Source organism: Macrobrachium rosenbergii, chromosome 14, assembly GCF_040412425.1.
Source record: "Macrobrachium rosenbergii isolate ZJJX-2024 chromosome 14, ASM4041242v1, whole genome shotgun sequence".
Taxonomy (NCBI): Eukaryota; Metazoa; Arthropoda; class Malacostraca; order Decapoda; family Palaemonidae; genus Macrobrachium; species Macrobrachium rosenbergii.
In genome coordinates, this window is record NC_089754.1 from 15,212,803 (window position 1) to 15,230,814 (window position 18,012).

General features: G+C 35.3%; 1 protein-coding gene across 2 annotated transcripts in view; it reads left to right on the top strand.

Moving 5' to 3' along the window:
• Positions 1-18,012, top strand: part of LOC136845569 (sialin-like) — a 42,090-nt gene that overhangs the window by 4,192 nt on the left and 19,886 nt on the right. The window contains exons 2-4 of one of the 2 annotated variants that reach the window (XM_067115743.1): positions 8,860-9,022; positions 15,131-15,336; positions 17,375-17,608. In XM_067115743.1, coding sequence (XP_066971844.1) covers positions 8,878-9,022; positions 15,131-15,336; positions 17,375-17,608 — 585 coding nt within the window. In that variant the 5' untranslated portion in view covers positions 8,860-8,877. The remainder of the gene's footprint in view (positions 1-8,859; positions 9,023-15,130; positions 15,337-17,374; positions 17,609-18,012) is intronic. The other variant, XM_067115742.1, reaches the window with a different exon arrangement.

Consider the following 18,012-nt stretch of genomic DNA (forward strand, 5'->3'; position numbering starts at 1 on the left):
CCTTTCTCTCGCTTTGTTTTTCTCATTCACCTCTGGCATCCGTTCCGTGGAATACTGATTAGCAACTGAATAGCCTTTTAGTTTTTTTCGTAAAGTGTGTATAATAATAATAATAATAATAATAATAATAATAATAATAATAATAATAATAATAATAATAATAATAATATTATTATTATTATTATTATTATTATTATATTATTGTTATTATGATGATGATGTGATAACAGTGCAGCTAGCGATTAATCAAGTACCTTGTTGTTCTAGCAATTATACATTACTTTGAATTTGTGTTTTTTAACTAGGCCACTGAAGTATAAGCATAATTACTAGGCAGCTGTAATACAGTTCATTTCTGTTGCATGAAGCAATGTTAATGTATTCAAAGAGAAAGAATTCTTAGCTCTCTTTATTTTCAGCATTTCGGCTTCACTTAAAGATATTGCTTGTCTACTATGACCTCACCTCCCTGCACAAATATGTATTATAGGACAGCATAATATTGCAGTGACAAAGACATTTCATATAAACGCGTCAGCCAGTAATGAACTATAAAAAAAGGAACGAACTATATTTATCAGAAAAATAAAATTTTCTACATGCGATGAAAAGCGTGAAAACTTTTCATTTTCACACTTTTCAAAGGTGGGCATTTATTTACAGTGCAAAGTGTTGGACAATACGACATTTCACATAATATGTAATGACAGGTTGAGAGATGTCTAGAGAATTATCACTAATTACAACCAAATACACTTCCAAAGGAAACAATCTTAGGTAGTCTGTAACCCGAACGCCTATTCCGTAGTTTCGTTCTAGAACGTTCGTGATAACGTTGTACTGCGTATCTGTGCACTAACAGCATATTCATTGCTTTTTTGATCCACCCTCGACAACATCTTTTTCTTAATCGCAAGTTTGACAAAGAACTCTACTCTTTATAATTTATTACAAACACATTCCTGGAAAAATCTTTAATTGTTCGCGACTGAAATGTACATTTCATGCAGCACCGTACGAGACAATTACTCTGTTGAACAAATATATTTGACAGCAAATCAGTGAATCTACTGATTCCTCAGCAGATTGTTAAGGACAGCTCAAAAAAGGAAGAACCAGTGTTGCCGATGACAAAAAGCAGCTCACCATAAAAAAAAATATGTCTTGTTAATAACAGAAGGTTTAGGGCTTGTCCAGAATTAACTGCCATGGGTGGTATGTTTTCTAGAATGTAATTTAGAATATTAACCAAGAATTACTACATAATTTCTTCGAAGGCAAAGTCACGGATATCAGCAACTAATTCATTACTTGATGGAAATTAAAACTTCGTAACTAGCATAGATTAAACAAAACACACGCGCATGAAGATGCGTTTGTGCCAACGTATTTAAAATAAATGCATTATTTATAATACAATGATGAGAGAGAGAGAGAGAGAGAGAGAGAGAGAGAGAGGAGGAAAACCTCTCAGTTGCAGCACTATGAATCAATTGTTAGAGAGAGGGAAAGTAAGATGGAAGCAAGAGAATATGGATGGAGGTACAGTAAAGGAACGAGGCGGTTGCAGCTAGTTGATGGCACTCTTTTTAAAGAATCTCAAAGGATTTTCCTCATTTCTGCATGAGGCGCACTGGCGGCAACCATTGTGAACAAACGTTTATCACAAGCCACGAAGTTAGGTCAACAAAGACATTACACTTATTTCTTCTGACAGGAAGAATGATATGCTAGAATTCTGGGCTGTTCCCAACCATATTAGTATTCTAATTCTTTCCAGAATCATATTATCATTTGCACATGTGACGTTTGGGAGGCGAGAAGAAAGGGGAAAAAATATACACACCAAAGCCCCTATATAAATTTCTTTTAATATTCAGCGTTTGGAAAGATTTCTTTTAGAAGATTTCCAGTAAATAATTTTGAAAGATGTATTTACAGGAGCAAAACAAATCAAAGTTGCAAAAAAAGGAAAAAATGTCCTCATGATAAAATAAATCTGGATAACATGTATCATGATAAAAGTAAGATGGAAATAACAATTAGAATACGGATGGCACTATGTATGTCATTTTTACGTTAAAGGAGTTTCTGGCTATATCTTAAGACGATATGATGTCTTCCCAGAACAAAGACATTTTATACTTGTAGCGTAAAAATATACAGCGGAAACAACAATACTGATCTCTCTTGTTATTTCATTTACGAAAATAAAAACAACTAGAGAAAATACTGCCCACACTGCAGTTTTAAGACAGTTATAACTGTTCAGTTATAACTGTCAGTTAAAACTGCACGTGTGTGGGTATCTCAGTTGGTCATTTCGTCAGTTCAACAAAACTGTACAGTTAAAGAGACAAATGCAATGTTCCATATTTTTAACTGAAAGAGAGTAACTGAACTGAGCGTGTGTGGGGAGTCGTAATCTGTATATTCATCAACTTCATCATTTCTACAGGTTGTTTTGCATTTGATGAGATGGAATAAACAAAACGAAGTATTGTTGAATTCTTGAACTCTATTGATCTGTTCCCTGTGGCAAATAAACGTTCCTTGTTTCTTAGGGTAACTCTTTACATACAAACTGTAAAATACTTTAATGAAGAAAACAGCAATATAGAAACTTTTACAAATGAATGACGTTTGGGAAATGATAACTAACTAAAAAATTTACATAAACATACATACGTACCACACACATATATATTTCATATTATATATTCAACGTTTGAAATAAATTTCTTTTAGACATCTATTAATACATACATGTGATTTAAATAATTTGAGTAAAGAAATCTGTTCTCTAGATGTTTTCAAACACAAACTATGAAAGGTCATTGTAAACAAAAGTATTACCATAAAGCAACATTACAAAACAAAATATAATAGTTAAAGAAAAAAAATAAATATTACCAAAAATGGCATTTCCTTTAAATTTCAATTAAATAAAATAAAACTGATGCAACTGTATCATGATAAAAACATTTTTATCAGTGACTGAACACCTAAAGACCCCAATGTTTGGAATATAAATTAGGCCCTTATGAGAAATGGCTTTCGCAAATTGAAATGATATGAAAATTAAAAAATGTCAGCCCACTATGCCAGTTTTTTTTTATGTCCTTTTAATCAATAACGTTTCAACAAATGAGTTTCAATTGGTTCTTCATATCTTTTAATAATTTAATATCAGAACATTGATTTGTTCTTAACCAGAACAAAGACATTTTATTTTCTTTTTTCTATTTGTTTGTAGTAAAAAGAATACAACGAGAGCAAACAACAATCCATGGTAAAAACCGAGGGATTGAACTGTCTTGTTATTTCATTTTTTTTAACTGAAGTTTAAACTGTGTCAAAAACAACTAACTGAGTTAAAACTGCACGTTGTGGCCGGCCTTATAGTTTACTAGAGAAAATACTCCCTAGTTTGCAACAGTTATTCATTACATTAAAATACATATAGTGCACTGGATATTTTAAGAAGAAGGTTCACATAATTTCCTTATATTTATCTGGCTTTCTACATTAATCTTTTAATTCTTTGTAAGTGGCAATAAAATCCCGGTCATATGCCATTTTGATCCCCTGAACAATCTGTCGCTGAAATTAACTCAAAAACATTTGTGTATTGCCTAATGCTCAATGTCTGTGTCAAAACTGACATTTGACGTAATGTTTTAGTCAATCATGCTCCAAATCTGGATGGGACACCACTTAACCTTTTCAAACCAACGTCCTATTGTCGCTTTTTTTTTTTTTTTTATAGAAGCACCTCCTTTATTGTGCACTTGATTTTAGGAAAGTTAGTCCGCCAAGCAAAGGGCTGGGGCACTTTCAGCCATTCAGCGCTCACGACTGAAAAGCGAGAATTGGAGTGGTTGGACAGTACGGCAAAGAGATCCAGAAAATAAAAGAAATGACGGACGAGGACCTAAGGGTGAAACATGGAAAAATACCAAACATTTGCACTAAGAAGTAATAGTTAGAGAGGCAAGACAGCAAACATGAAGAAAGGAAGCGGGAATGGCGGTCAAGTAAAATGCTAAAGTTAGTTAAGTATAGCTTAGTTTAACCAGACCACTGAGCTGATCAACAGCTCTCCTAGGGCTGGCCCGAAGGATTAGATTTATTTTACATGGCTAAGAACCAATTGGTTACCTAGCAACGGGACCTACAGCTTATTGTGGAATCCAAACCACATCATAGCGAGAAAATTAATTCCTCTTATTCTTCATTGGCCGGTCGGAGATTCAAACTCGCGGCCAACAGAGTGGTAGCTGAGAACGGAACCCGCTCACCCAACGAAGAACTCATTTTAAAATTTGGGGTGTAGCTAGGGGACGAAGGAACTCTGCAAACACCTTTTAGTAAGGGCACAACGTGACGTGCACTGACGGCACTAGCCCCCTGCAGAGGGGCTACTTTTGGTCTCGTCAATACACTGTCTACAAATAAGCTACAGATGTTTAGACTTTACCTCTGCTGAAATTCGTACGTCTGCTCTAGCGCATTTGGCATTCTGGAATTAAAACTTTGACTGTCTTCTTATACCTGTTATTGTTGAGGGAACACATACCATATGCTTCATTCCCACCTGTCGTGGTGTTCTGCAGGGATATAATCTCCCCTGAACCTTTCGTGAACTTACTTGTCACCTCTACTGATCACCAGAGTGATTCGGTCAGCCATGTCTATATACCTTTGCTTCCCTGTCATCTTTTGTAGTTCAAACTTGATTTGAAATGGTTTTCCTTCGTTTCTCGTTCCAGTGTCTCCTGGATGACGGTTTTTCTCACGATTTACTATCCATTAAATCTCCCAATATTTTCAATTAAGCGTGAGTAAAATAGTAGTTGACATCTCTCATCCACCAATATTTTAAGCATTTAAATTTTCAAAGTCTAACATCTCTAAACATTCTGGTTTATGAATACCCCAGTATGCCGACTATTTCAGGGAGCTCTGCCCCGCCCCGCAATCTTGTTATTGCACATCACCCTATCTTCCGTCATGAGACGGTTGTTGCGATCTTTTCTGCAATCGATAAATACGATGAGTAACTGATCGGTAACGTCGGTCAGTTCCAATGCCTCGGCCAGTTAGTGCAATTATTGTAACTGAGCGCCTAAATAATACCATGGCTGCGGAAACAGTTCGCTCGATAACTTCCCTCATTGTTTTATAACTGAAGCAAGCTGTCGTCAAAATCGGTATTAAATACAGCGATAGTAAATAGTTTTTATATTCGAATCATAAAGAACAACTTATGATTAACACAGGACAGAAAAAGTAAATATCATTAAAAAAGATAAAACAATAACAAACTAAACTATATACCAGATTAAAAATATATATGATAATTAAACATTACATAAGCAGAATGAAATAATCCTCTCTCTCTCTCTCTCTCTCTCTCCCGTTCCATGAAATCCTTGAGAAGATCTCAAAAGGCTTTCGTGGTAAGATTTAACAGCCTAATTAACACACTTGGGCAATGTAATTGCCAGGTAGAGTCTCTGCCGACGAACATTCGCTCAGCTATGAAGTGTTTTGCCATCACGAGTTTTCATATTTACTTTTAGTTTTCTCTCAAGCAGAGATTTGGGAGAATCCTAGGCAATAACCGTCTTGATATTTTGGCATTATCTGCATAAGATATTTTTAAATGAATCCGCCAACTGAAGCCTACCGATGCCGGAATGGTAACAAAGCAGACTAGTGTGCGAAACAACAGAACGACCAGAGTATATTACTCAAATGTAACTACACATTTACGTCTTAGAGTAAATGCACAAATGAAAACAACACAATACATACGCAGAAGTGCATGTGTAAATCCAATACGAAAGGTTTCAACTATTTATGATAATCCCATGCTGTAATTGTAATAATTAAAGACAAAATCCAGTTATTTTGTATTTCTTTTTACGCAGGGTTCAAGACAAACCACGCATGTCACGACTGAGGCAATTATTCGACTGCTCAGCCCTTTCCCAATAAAAGGAGTATTAGTTACACAAGAGGGAAAACTAATAACTGAAGAAAATAAGACTCCTTCGGGAAGAATAAAAATACCGAACAAATTTTGCAAAATTCGACCTTAGAATTTCCTAATCGAAAATGTCACGAGAAAAAAATATTGAATTCAGTATATTATTAAAAGAACTGACAATCGACGAGATTTACTATTTGTGGATTAAAATATTTTTTGTACTGCAGTCACCTTGGCCTTCTGATCAGACCATCCATTGGATGCAATTGTCTCATTATTTTATCAGTTGTCTGATAATAAACTCATAATCTCAAGCAATGTTTAATATCTTTATCAAATACAAATCTGACTAATATGCATGAGTGCACTTGTTTAAAACAGTACTGTTTATCTCGAAATTATATATTACACAATTATCAGACGTTTAATTTCAGTCTGAATTACCAACTTTCAGTTTATATACCAACTTTCATTATATAAAAAAAACCCTGTCACCTTTCAGTAATCATAAAAACCAGTTAACAAAATCAGGTCACTGACTTTATGACTGAAAAAAACTTGCTTCTTTAAAATATATATTAAATGTAACACTTAAAAAAATCCATTCTGATGCTTGAACCAAAATCAGAAAATGACAGCAAGTTTTAAAACTTCTGTAGGGTTTACAGTATCATAATGTACATATATATCTATCTATCTATCTATCTATATCTATATATATATATATATATATGTATATATATATATATATATAATATATATATATATATATATATATATATATATATATATATATATATATGTATATATATATATATATGTATATATGTGTGTGTGTGTATTTACAGATATTAAGCCACAAGTTACACCTACTACCGAATTCACGCTATCTTGGTAAGACCTTATAGCCAAGGAGAATTAAAATTGAGAAGCGAGTCTGCTCGGGCTAGGATTCGAAGCCAGACCTTTGGTTTAGACACAGCGATAGACGGTCGACCTAATCATTCGGCTACTGAGAGAGACTGGTCATGTGTGTATAACTGACGAAATTTCTTATATACTTTTACACACACACACACACACACACACACACACACACACACACACACACACATATATATATATATATATATATATATATATATATATATATATATATATATATATATATATATAGATATGTATATATATATGTGTGTGTGTATATGTATGCATAATTTTCCTCTTTAGTCTATAAACATTGATTTAAGCATAAACTGTATTTCTTTAACGAATGAAAGCTAATACGAAATAGAATAAGCTAATTTAAAACTAATAACATTCCACTGTTAAATAGTACTCGGAGGCAACAATACAACTGTAAGACACTAAATAAGACACTATCGACAACAATTTTTATTAAGAATCCTCACGAGTACAGCACAACACCAAAACCTGTGACTCCCGTAATGACAAGCTATATATTAGGATGGAAAAATACCTTCCTTTCCTAAGTTTTCCGCCGGGAAAGAGCGCTGAAATCAGTGAAGCCGAACGAACGGACAAAAACACAAAGCTGCCTTCAACTGTTTACAGCCACCGGGAGAGTAAACTGATAAATCTTCTCGCAATCAGAAACTTTATGGCATGTTCAAACAAAAGTTGGCATTCGCAAGACAAAATAAGAAAACCGTCTGATGAGGTTCCAAGGGAGTTTATCTTTCATAAGGGACAATGTCGAAATTGTTCACAAGAAACACGGTCAAAATCACTTTAAAAGATTTTGCCTTGGTGACATTTGTTTTTCGTAGTGGCATCTGGACTTTACTATATTTGTTTATAAAATTAATCTGACAACCACAGATGCACTAATCACTATAAAATTCCTAGAACAAAATACGAAGGAGTAAATTCCCAAACGACAAAGATTTGGGAGAGAACAGCTGATGGCTAAAACAAATTTGAAGTATTCGATGTTCACAAGCATATATTAAGTCAACAGTGGTCGCGGGAGTTGGAGTTACTCGTTTCAGAAATCAGAATAGTCGGTTGTGTGCCTGTGTGTGTGTGTCTGTGTGCGTTTTTGTGTGTGTATGTGTGTGCGCGCGTGCTTGAGGACGCAAACTGGGAGCGAAACATAATTGCAAGCAAGAACAATCACCTAAGACTAACGATAATGCTATTCAACTTAATTTATGTTTCTGTAGTATTCCGAGTTGGATATTTGAGCATCATATCAACCTTTCTAGTAAACGAAAACAGAGGCCGATGAGAGATCACAGGTAGGTGGGGCGTTAAGAAGCCTACATCGACATTCATGATCCTGTGATCTCAGTACAACCCGTAAGAACTGTCTTGAATATAATGTAAGTCAATGGGTGAAAATGACACGGACACGTACTTTGGCATGAGAATGCTCGTATACTTGCACATGCGTATCCGTATTTTTCTGTTTGTTGATTATGTGTGTGTGTGTGTATATATATATTATATATATATATATATTATATATATACAATATAATATACCATAATATAAATAAATATAATATAGTATGTAAAATCTTTACTGTCTTGTAAAATCTCTTACATAAGATACATGCACAAAACGCCATTCGTCTTGTAGAAATTTGATGCATGCATAAAACTGTTTATTCGTAAGAGAAATTTTTAATTAATTTGTGTTTTCAATTAAGTGTGAGATATATATTTGTATGCATGAGATGTACATTTTAATTCTATGTGGTCATATATCGCAAAAAATAATATAAAAATCATTTCTGTTTATGTCTCTATTATTCTATTTCCACCCATTTTATTTTCCTCTCCAGACAGCAGAAATGGCGCCATGAAATTCTCCTTAATTTTTCTTCTCCCCTCTTCCAGCAGCCCTGGAATGGCACCATGCGAACCATAGCTTCCACCACTTCCATCCACGCTTCCGTGGATTTCATTCCAGTCGTTGACCGGCCCTTGCGATGCGAAGGAGAGGAGGAGGAAGAAGAGGAGAAAGGAGAAGAGGACGAAGAAACTACCAAATATCCGAATGGTATGTCAAAGTCGGTTAAGAGAGATGCCAAGGAGCTCAATCAAGGATGACGTTTTCCATCTCCAGCTATTTCCTCGATGCAATGTTCTTCTCGCGGCGGAAGAGAACAAACACGATGTTCGAGGCCGCCTCTTGTTGTTGTCTTTGCTATTGATTTGTGAGTCATGAGACTTTAGACAAAAGGTCAAAAGCCCGCCCAGACCTTTGGAACGTTGAGAGAGAGAGAGAGAGAGAGAGAGAGAGAGAGAGAGAGAGAGAGAGAGAGAGAGAGAGAATTTACTAAGGGACGTTTGTGGTCTACATTACGACTAAAAGTTTTTAGAATTAGAATTATATTGTTTACCTCACTGTATACTGAAAAACGAGAAACTGTCAAAAGAAGAGACTGACAAGAATTTTACCCATGACGAAATTCTTTCCATTTGGAAGGTCTCTTTTTGTGCAATTTTCTTCCAGTTTAATGGGTACTAAAACACAACAAGACACAGTATAATAGATTTTTGAGAGACCGAAGGCATGGTCTAATGATTCACTATCATTCACAACAGGAAGATAATCAAGACTGAATATAGGAAAGTCGTAGTTGGCGTTCATAAAATCACTTGTTTTTCTAGCATGTTTGGATGAGGTCCTCTGAATCTAGGCAACCTGAATTTGACCCTTGCCATGAGAGAGAGAGAGAGAGAGAGAGAGAGAGAGAGAGAGAGAGAGAGAGAGAGAGAGAAAAATCGAAATCTGCGTCTGTTTGTAGGACCTATAACCGAAGGTCATAAATTACTGGTGCCATAAATTAAAAAAAAAAAAAAAGTCCTTGCAAAAATAGTGACTTTTTATGTGACTTGAGAGGAGTTTCTGCTGTAAACTTTTAGTATTTCCACAAATCTGTTTTGAGGAATTTACATTTTCCTACAAAAAATTATATATGGAGTGACTTTCCAATTAAATCCATTATAGTTTTAATGTTTGGTATGACTGTTTTCAAAATACGCGCACATACTATTGGTAATCAACATTTCTGACATGATAAAATCTTTTATAACCTAATGAACCTATTGCTTGTAATGATTGTAAAAAAAGACTCTCCTGTAATGATGTATTTTCAAAAGCAAAAAATAATCAATCAGAGTATGTACGCACATATATCACTTTCAGAAATTTTCCAATTTACAGGGGGTGGCGACAAGAGGTCGGACCAAAATCTTATACCATTGAGCAACGACACCACCCACACACATGCATTTGCACGCACACATGCACGCAAGCGCACACACACATATATATGTTTATATATATACTATATAAATACACACATATATATAGCATACATATACCACATATACATACACACAACGGTAAAAACGTTCTTTTCGTTCCCGTGTCATTTCAAAATAATAATAATGGAATCCTGAAGGTTACTAATGTAAGTGCTGGAACTACTACAGAGTATAGGGTATAATATAATATTCAAGAATATTCAATAAGTTACTTAGCTGTAAATAATGGAAGCCTGGATAACGGACAACGGATGCCTACAGAATAATATACATTCATTACTGGAGCCATTCTGAACACATTATAAAATCTACTCGAATATTTGAAAGAATCGTAAAGGAAAAATACCGACATCCTTCAGGGGATAAACCGAAATATTGCAGATTATATGACGAAATCCTGCAGAACGCACAATGGAATCCTGCAGAATATAAGCAGATCACCATTTCCATGGGATTCAGCCACACCAAGCCTGCAGAGTCTTGGAAGGAAGCGCAAGCACATAACGGATGGGTGACCTTCCTGCCTGCCTCTCTCTCTCTCTCTCTCTCTCTCTCTCTCTCTCTCTCTCTCTTCCAATTGCATTCTCGGGTGATAGAGCGCGACAGGGGAGGCGGCCACAGCTATCGCGCGTCGGGGGAGAGAGAATGGTGGAGAAAAGATGGAGAAGGAAGAAGGGCACGGGAATCTGGCGATAAAAAAGGGAAATGAGGAAACGGGAGGACGGTTAGAGAAGGATTAGAGAACGAAGAAGGAACTGAGGGAACAAAGAGAAGACTAACCAAAACACGACGGCACAGTAAATGAATCAGGAGAAAAACTGATATTATTATTCAGTAGATGAACCCTATTCAAATGGAACAAGCCCACAGGGCCATTAATGGACTTGAAATTCAAGCTTCCAAAGAATATGGTGTTCATTAGGAAGAAGTAGCAGAAAGTAGAGGGAAATACGGAAAGAAGAGATCACTTATTAAAAAATAAAAAACATAAATTAACATATCAATAAATTGATAAAAACGCATTAAAATGCAAGGAGAATAGTATTAGGGTAGTAATGCAATGCATCTTCGCTTGAGCTTCTGAAGTTCCATTTGAACGACATCCTCTGGGAGGCTGTTCCACAGTTCAATGGTGTGAGGAATAAAGGACCTCTGGAACTGAGAAGTTCTACAGCGAGGCACATTTACTGAATATTGACGCTGCTGTTCAGCGAATCTGGTTGCTCTCGTCAGGTAAAGGGGATCAGGGATCAATTGTGAATGTGAAAAATCCCTGTTAAAATACAACTTATGAAAAAGTGACAAACAAGAGATCACCTGTCGATGGTCCAAGTCATAACTGCTAATACTAGGAAACAGAAACCTACCACCAAGAACCACTCTATCTAAAAGAGATAAATTTCTGGCAGAAGCAGATATACACACCGGAGAACAGTATTCTAGCAGAGGAAGCACAAATAGCCTAAAACAGGTTGCACTGATTTTATCACTGTTATAAATATACGAGACCTTACAAACAATACCCAACTTTCGTCCTGCATTTCCTGAAACTTTCGTTAGATGTTTCTCAAAAGTAAGACGTGAGTCAAAAGTTACACCTAGAATAGTTAAAGCCTCAGACTCATTCAGGAAAGTCCCATCCACCTGAAGGGGAGGACTGAGTGGAAAATCTGTACGAGATCTGCTAATCCATAGTGTTTTCGTTTTACTGGAGTTCAGCCTTAAACTCCATCGACTACACTATTCACTAATCCGCTCTTTGTCCGCATTGAGGCATATTGAACAATTTTGTTTTCTAGGCCAACAACCATATCACTCGTATACACTACAAATAACAGTGGATCAAGAACACTGCCCTGTGGAACTCCAGACACAATAGGTCTTGGTCCCCTTAAGATCCCATTAATAGCAACTCGCTCCTGCCTACTTGTAAGGAAATCTTGAAGTAATGCTAAAACATATCCCCCCATTCCAAGATTCTGAAGTTTATAAATAAGTGCATTGTGATTTACTAAATCGAAAGCAGCACTAAAATCTATTTGAATTACTCTGCACTCAAAACCCTTATCAAGGTTCTCTTGCAAATGGCATGTTAAGTCTAAACGAGCATCGCAGGTACCTAACTGCTTCCTATAAGCATATTGACCATCAGCTAAAAATCCTTTAGATTCCACATACTTATATAGTGGCTTAAAAATAAGTTTTTCAGCAACTTTGGAGACCACAGGGAGAGTTGAAATTGGCCTGTAGTTACTGCAGTCTGCAGGTATGCCACTCTTTGAAACAGGCACTGTATTGTTAAGCTTGCGCTCATCCACAAAGATGCTACGTCGACACAAAAATCTGTAGACTATACTAATCTTGGGAGACAACACACTGGAAACTTTTTTCAAAAAACAAAGGTAAAAAACTATCACGATCTTCTCCACCCCAGCTATCAAGATTATCAAGAATTTCCTTAACATCCCTTGAGCGAAATGCAAATTTAGTAAGAACAGGTTCAAGATGACAAGTATCAGGGAGAGGGACATCCTCAGATGATTGCTTAGCTTAAAAAGTTTGAGAGAATACACGAGAAAAAGAAGGGAAACGACGAAAAGAAGTGATACGTAAATTAGTGTAAAAGATAATCAGTGACAAGAGACCAAAATATAAGATTGGAAAAAACGTGGAAAATAAGACATGGCGGAAAAGGCTGACATAAAATCAGAAAAAAAATGGAACAAAGAATTGTTCGAGACAAAAAAAAAAAAAATTGAGGGAACTGAAAAAGAAGATTAATGGAGACAAAGGAGTGACTACAAGATGGGATGAGTGATGGAAAGAAATTGGAAAAAACATGAAATAAAGTAAGAAATAAAAGTAAATAAAGGAAGATCGGTATTCCGATACTTACGAAGAAAAGTGGTAACAGGAATGGTAGGGAAGAATAAGAGAGGAAAGTTATGAAGACATAAAATAGAGGAGGAATCAGTGAAGTATAGACTATGAAGCTGGAATAACAAAGGGGAAAGAAACATTAATGAACAGAAGTATATGATAGGAAATAATGTTGGCAAGAGAGAATGAGAAAATAAAGGAAACGAGTACAAAATTGCTAAAGACGGATAAAACACAAGAAGAAATGGAACTCTGGTCTTTCATCATATAATGTCACTACACATACAGAGAGAGAGAGAGAGAGAGAGAGAGAGAGAGAGAGAGAGAGAGAGAGAGAGAGAGAGAGAGAAATTGAAAACCTACTCCCTAGCCCCTTATCTATGCCACACTACAAACAAAAGTACAAAATGTACATGCAGCATCACGGTCACATGGCGGTTACTCTTATTACTGAAAGCACTTACGTCACAGTATTACTGTTAAAACGACATGGATGCTGCAAGAGAAAAATATGAAAGAAGACTAGAAAGTCATTTATAACGGAACAAGAAGCAACAACAACAACCGAAATCTACGTAAACCGTCGAACATTCTCCCTATGTCGGCCAAGCAAATCTTATTTCTAAAAACATAAAGAAATCCTCAATAGAAAACGAGAAAAATGGACGGATGCAAATAGCCTGCATCCTCTTCCCTTGCAATAAACCAACCAAGGAACCGGAATATTTCAATATTTTACAACCACCCTCTGTAATGGGGCGAAACCGTCTGTCATTTATATAAGAAAAAAAATCGCAAGAAGAAACAGGATGGGCAAATTCTGTTAGCAAAACATGCCTCCGCTGACTTAACGTGTGAACTGGGTTGATAATGGTGGGTTGAAGAGGAGGAATGGGATAGGCAGAAGGATGATAACACCACTCCAAAAATACTAGTTAATGAATGGGAGGGTAACATCAACTGGAGCCACCCCTTTAACAGAAAACCGCGTACACGCACACACACACATACATACAACCATATATGAGGCTATCAGTCGAGAAACATGCCAAGCGCCATCCCGGGTCAAAGTATTTTTTAATGTAATTTATTATATTTTAAAAATGGCACTTGGCATGTTTCTCGACTGAAAAGCTCATATGTAAGAATGTTTGTCTGATAGAAAATCGTAACTATGTGGGCGTCTATTAATAGTGAAGACCTTATATGACATTAGGAACTCTATCTCTCAAACATTTCTCCGAAGGTTCATTCTTTGAAGATGAAAATGTTTTGATGTTCTCCGAAATATTCAACAACCAATTCACTGGCGAAAGAGTAAGACGAAAGAGCAAAGCGGTTATAATTCATATCCAGAACCTCTCTAATTATGTCATTTTTTCTCAGAAAGGTAGCTACGCATCTAGGTTTCTAATTTTGAATTCAGGATAACGCACATGGAATTTGAAAGATAACGTTATTAAAATCAATCTACCATTTCACCGCTCCTTGATCAATAACCTCTCAAGCGAAAGATGAAACCTTTTACAGCCGTGACTTACCAATCGTCACAGAGGAAAAATGGTGGATTAACCCAATATAAATGCTCATTAATACAAACAGTATATATATATATGTATATATATATATATATATATATATATATATATATATATATATATATATATATATATCAGTAAGTTACAGACGTCCTTTAATATCAATTCCTCTACTCGAAATAATGTATTTTCATATATGTTACCGAAGGGGAATTTTTAGTTGATAATAAGTTAAAAATTCCCCTTCGGTAACATATATGAAAATATATTATTTCCGAGGTATAGCGAATTGGATATTAAAGGACGTTTTTAGCTTACTGACTGTATATGAATCACGGTGATGTGATATAATATATATCATATATATATATATATATATATATTATATATATATAACTGCAATATTAATATTTCAGAGAAATGGGGAGCCCGTCATTCCATGGTCTTTCTTGGAACCTTAGGTGTGATTCTCTTAGTCATGATGAGAAACGTCATTTCGATTGCCATTGTGGCAATGGTCGACAGAACGGGAAATAAGAGCAATCACGATAACAGCAGCATGAATGTTGAAGACACTTGCCCGATGCAAGACCAGCAAGATGCTCACAGTTTATATATACAGGTGAGACAGGGTATTCGTGTATAGTGTCAACTTTTAGATGCTTAGTGATTACTTAGTGATTACTTACATACATACACACACACACACACACATATATATATATATATATATATATATATATATATATATATATATATATATATTTATTTATTTATTATATATGTATATATATGAATATATACATACATATGTGTATGGTTGTGTATGTGTGTGCATAATATATATATATATATATATATATATATATATATATATATATATATGCATATATATATATATACATTATTAATGTATGCATACTCATGAAGAGAACCTTCTACAATTTATGAGTGCTTAGGGAATTGCAATTCAAGTCTGCTTCTAATGTTCTAATGGTGATTCATCCCCTAACCATTAAGTTGTCTCTCCTTTGAAAATTGCTTCAACAGATTACTTGAAATAAGAGAATAACAATTCAAAAAATAATTGCAAAACTAGACACTTTTCATCTTCACTTGATCCGGTGTTAGTTAGTATACATGAGCTAGCAATGAAATTTACACTAATACTAAGTTTTGCATGAATCTCTGTAGCCTAGTTCATTAGGCATCTTTTACATGAGAGATATTTCAAAAATTAATCAAACGGCGTCTTATTTAGTTGAATATACCATCACTGCTAACAATTCCAGACCATTTATAACTTCGTTCCCGCCAGGGCTATTCTGGGCATTTTGCTCAAGACAGGTTTAACAGCAGCACATCCAACTCCCTTGCTAACATGCACCATTCACGTTCCTTATTTCACAGCATCTATCCAATCTTTTCAAGGTCTTCCTTTCCTCCTCCCCACTAACATTTCTAGTCATGTTCTCTTTCCACCAATCTATCATTATCTATTCTCTCCCTTTGAGTAAAGCATCTAAAACACCAATGATCTATTTTTTCACCACCTTTCCTGCATCTTTTCACCCCTTTCCAATTTTTTTGGCGATACATATACTGCACAAAATATTCCAATTTTCTTTCTTTCCTTTGCATTCAACATCAGCACTTCTCTTTCATAAAAGAGAACTGGCTTGACAATCCCGTCATATATTCTCTCACCTTGTCTTCAATTTCGTGTTTTGCACACACACACACACACACACACACACGCTGCTAACTCTAATATGTGACTCGCCTTCTCTCTCATTCTGCCATCTTCCGTTATACTCGCTTCCAAATTCTCCCGAAGGAATCAACCACTTCCATTCTTTCCAGGAAAACTGGAGCATTGAGTGTCAATGCTCCAGCTTTTCTGCTTTCCATTTGTCCTTATTCTTGATCATGTTTACACTGAACTTTGTGCTTTTGCAAGCACTTTCAGACTGTCGCTAACATCAACTATTCCCCTCCTATTATAATCTATTTCTTATCCGAAAACTCTGCAGCTACATCTACTATCTTTCCCTGACTACTCATGTCACATTATGCATATAGATACTGACTAGCCAAGGAGACATAACGTGCCCCTGTTTCAGACCCACTCTCAAATCGAACTAATAACTCTCCTATTCACATATTTCACTTTCACCATAACAACTTTTAATCGCTTTTAACAATTTATTCCTATATAATACATCCTCCTGCTATAAAGCAAATACTGTAGATTAAGAAAACATCCACACAGGAAACTCACCACGCATCCATGGCATGGGGACAATGTTCTTGAATGAAACGTGAATAATTTAATTGCTTCATAGGTGGAACTTTCAAGATCATCATAAATCAAAAATATTAACTGGCAGTGAAGTAACCACTTTTATAGATTAAACAATGTGCGAGCAGGTTGACAATTTCTAGCTGTGAGAGTATTTGCGAGAACAAAATCTGAAATGTAAATGATGATTCTGAAAAAATTGAAAATAAGTTATGATACTATTTCATTTATATTCTTCCTCCATCAATTGTTGTCTGTCTTCGTGCTCAACTCTGCTGTGATCACCCTTAAATTCTGTACATATTCCCCCAATCTTTTTAACCACCTGCCTCAACTGTGTCTATATGTCTCTTGACAGCAAGGAGAGTTTCTGTGGGACGAGAGAACTCAAGGAATGGTCTTGGGCGCCTATTTCTACGGTAACATCATGACAAACCTGGTCGGAGGCAGGTTTGCTGAACACGTGGGTGGCAAGCTCATGTTTGGCCTGGGCATTTTCTCGTCGGCCTTGTTTACAATACTGTCTCCTTTCACTGTCCGATTATCAACAAACCTCTTTCTTGCAGTGCGACTGCTGACAGGTGCAGCGCAGGTAAGGATATCGTATTATTTTATTAATATAATACCTATGAGTATAATTATTAGTTTTGGAAGTTGTTCAGTAAGTTATTTGGAGTCTTGAATACCGGAGGAAATAATATCTGGGAATATGGGTGATAACGATATTGATGAAAATTATAACAATTATAGTTCGAACATTTGTGGAAAACAAAAAATTTTACATTCGAGATATTTAATTCGTGTAACAGTAACGTAATATGGGGCTAAATTGTTCTTGCAGGCAGGCACATTTATATATATATATATATATATATATATATATATACATTTATATATATATATATATATATATATATATATATATATATATATATATATATATATATATATATATATATATATATATATATATATATATATATATATATATATATA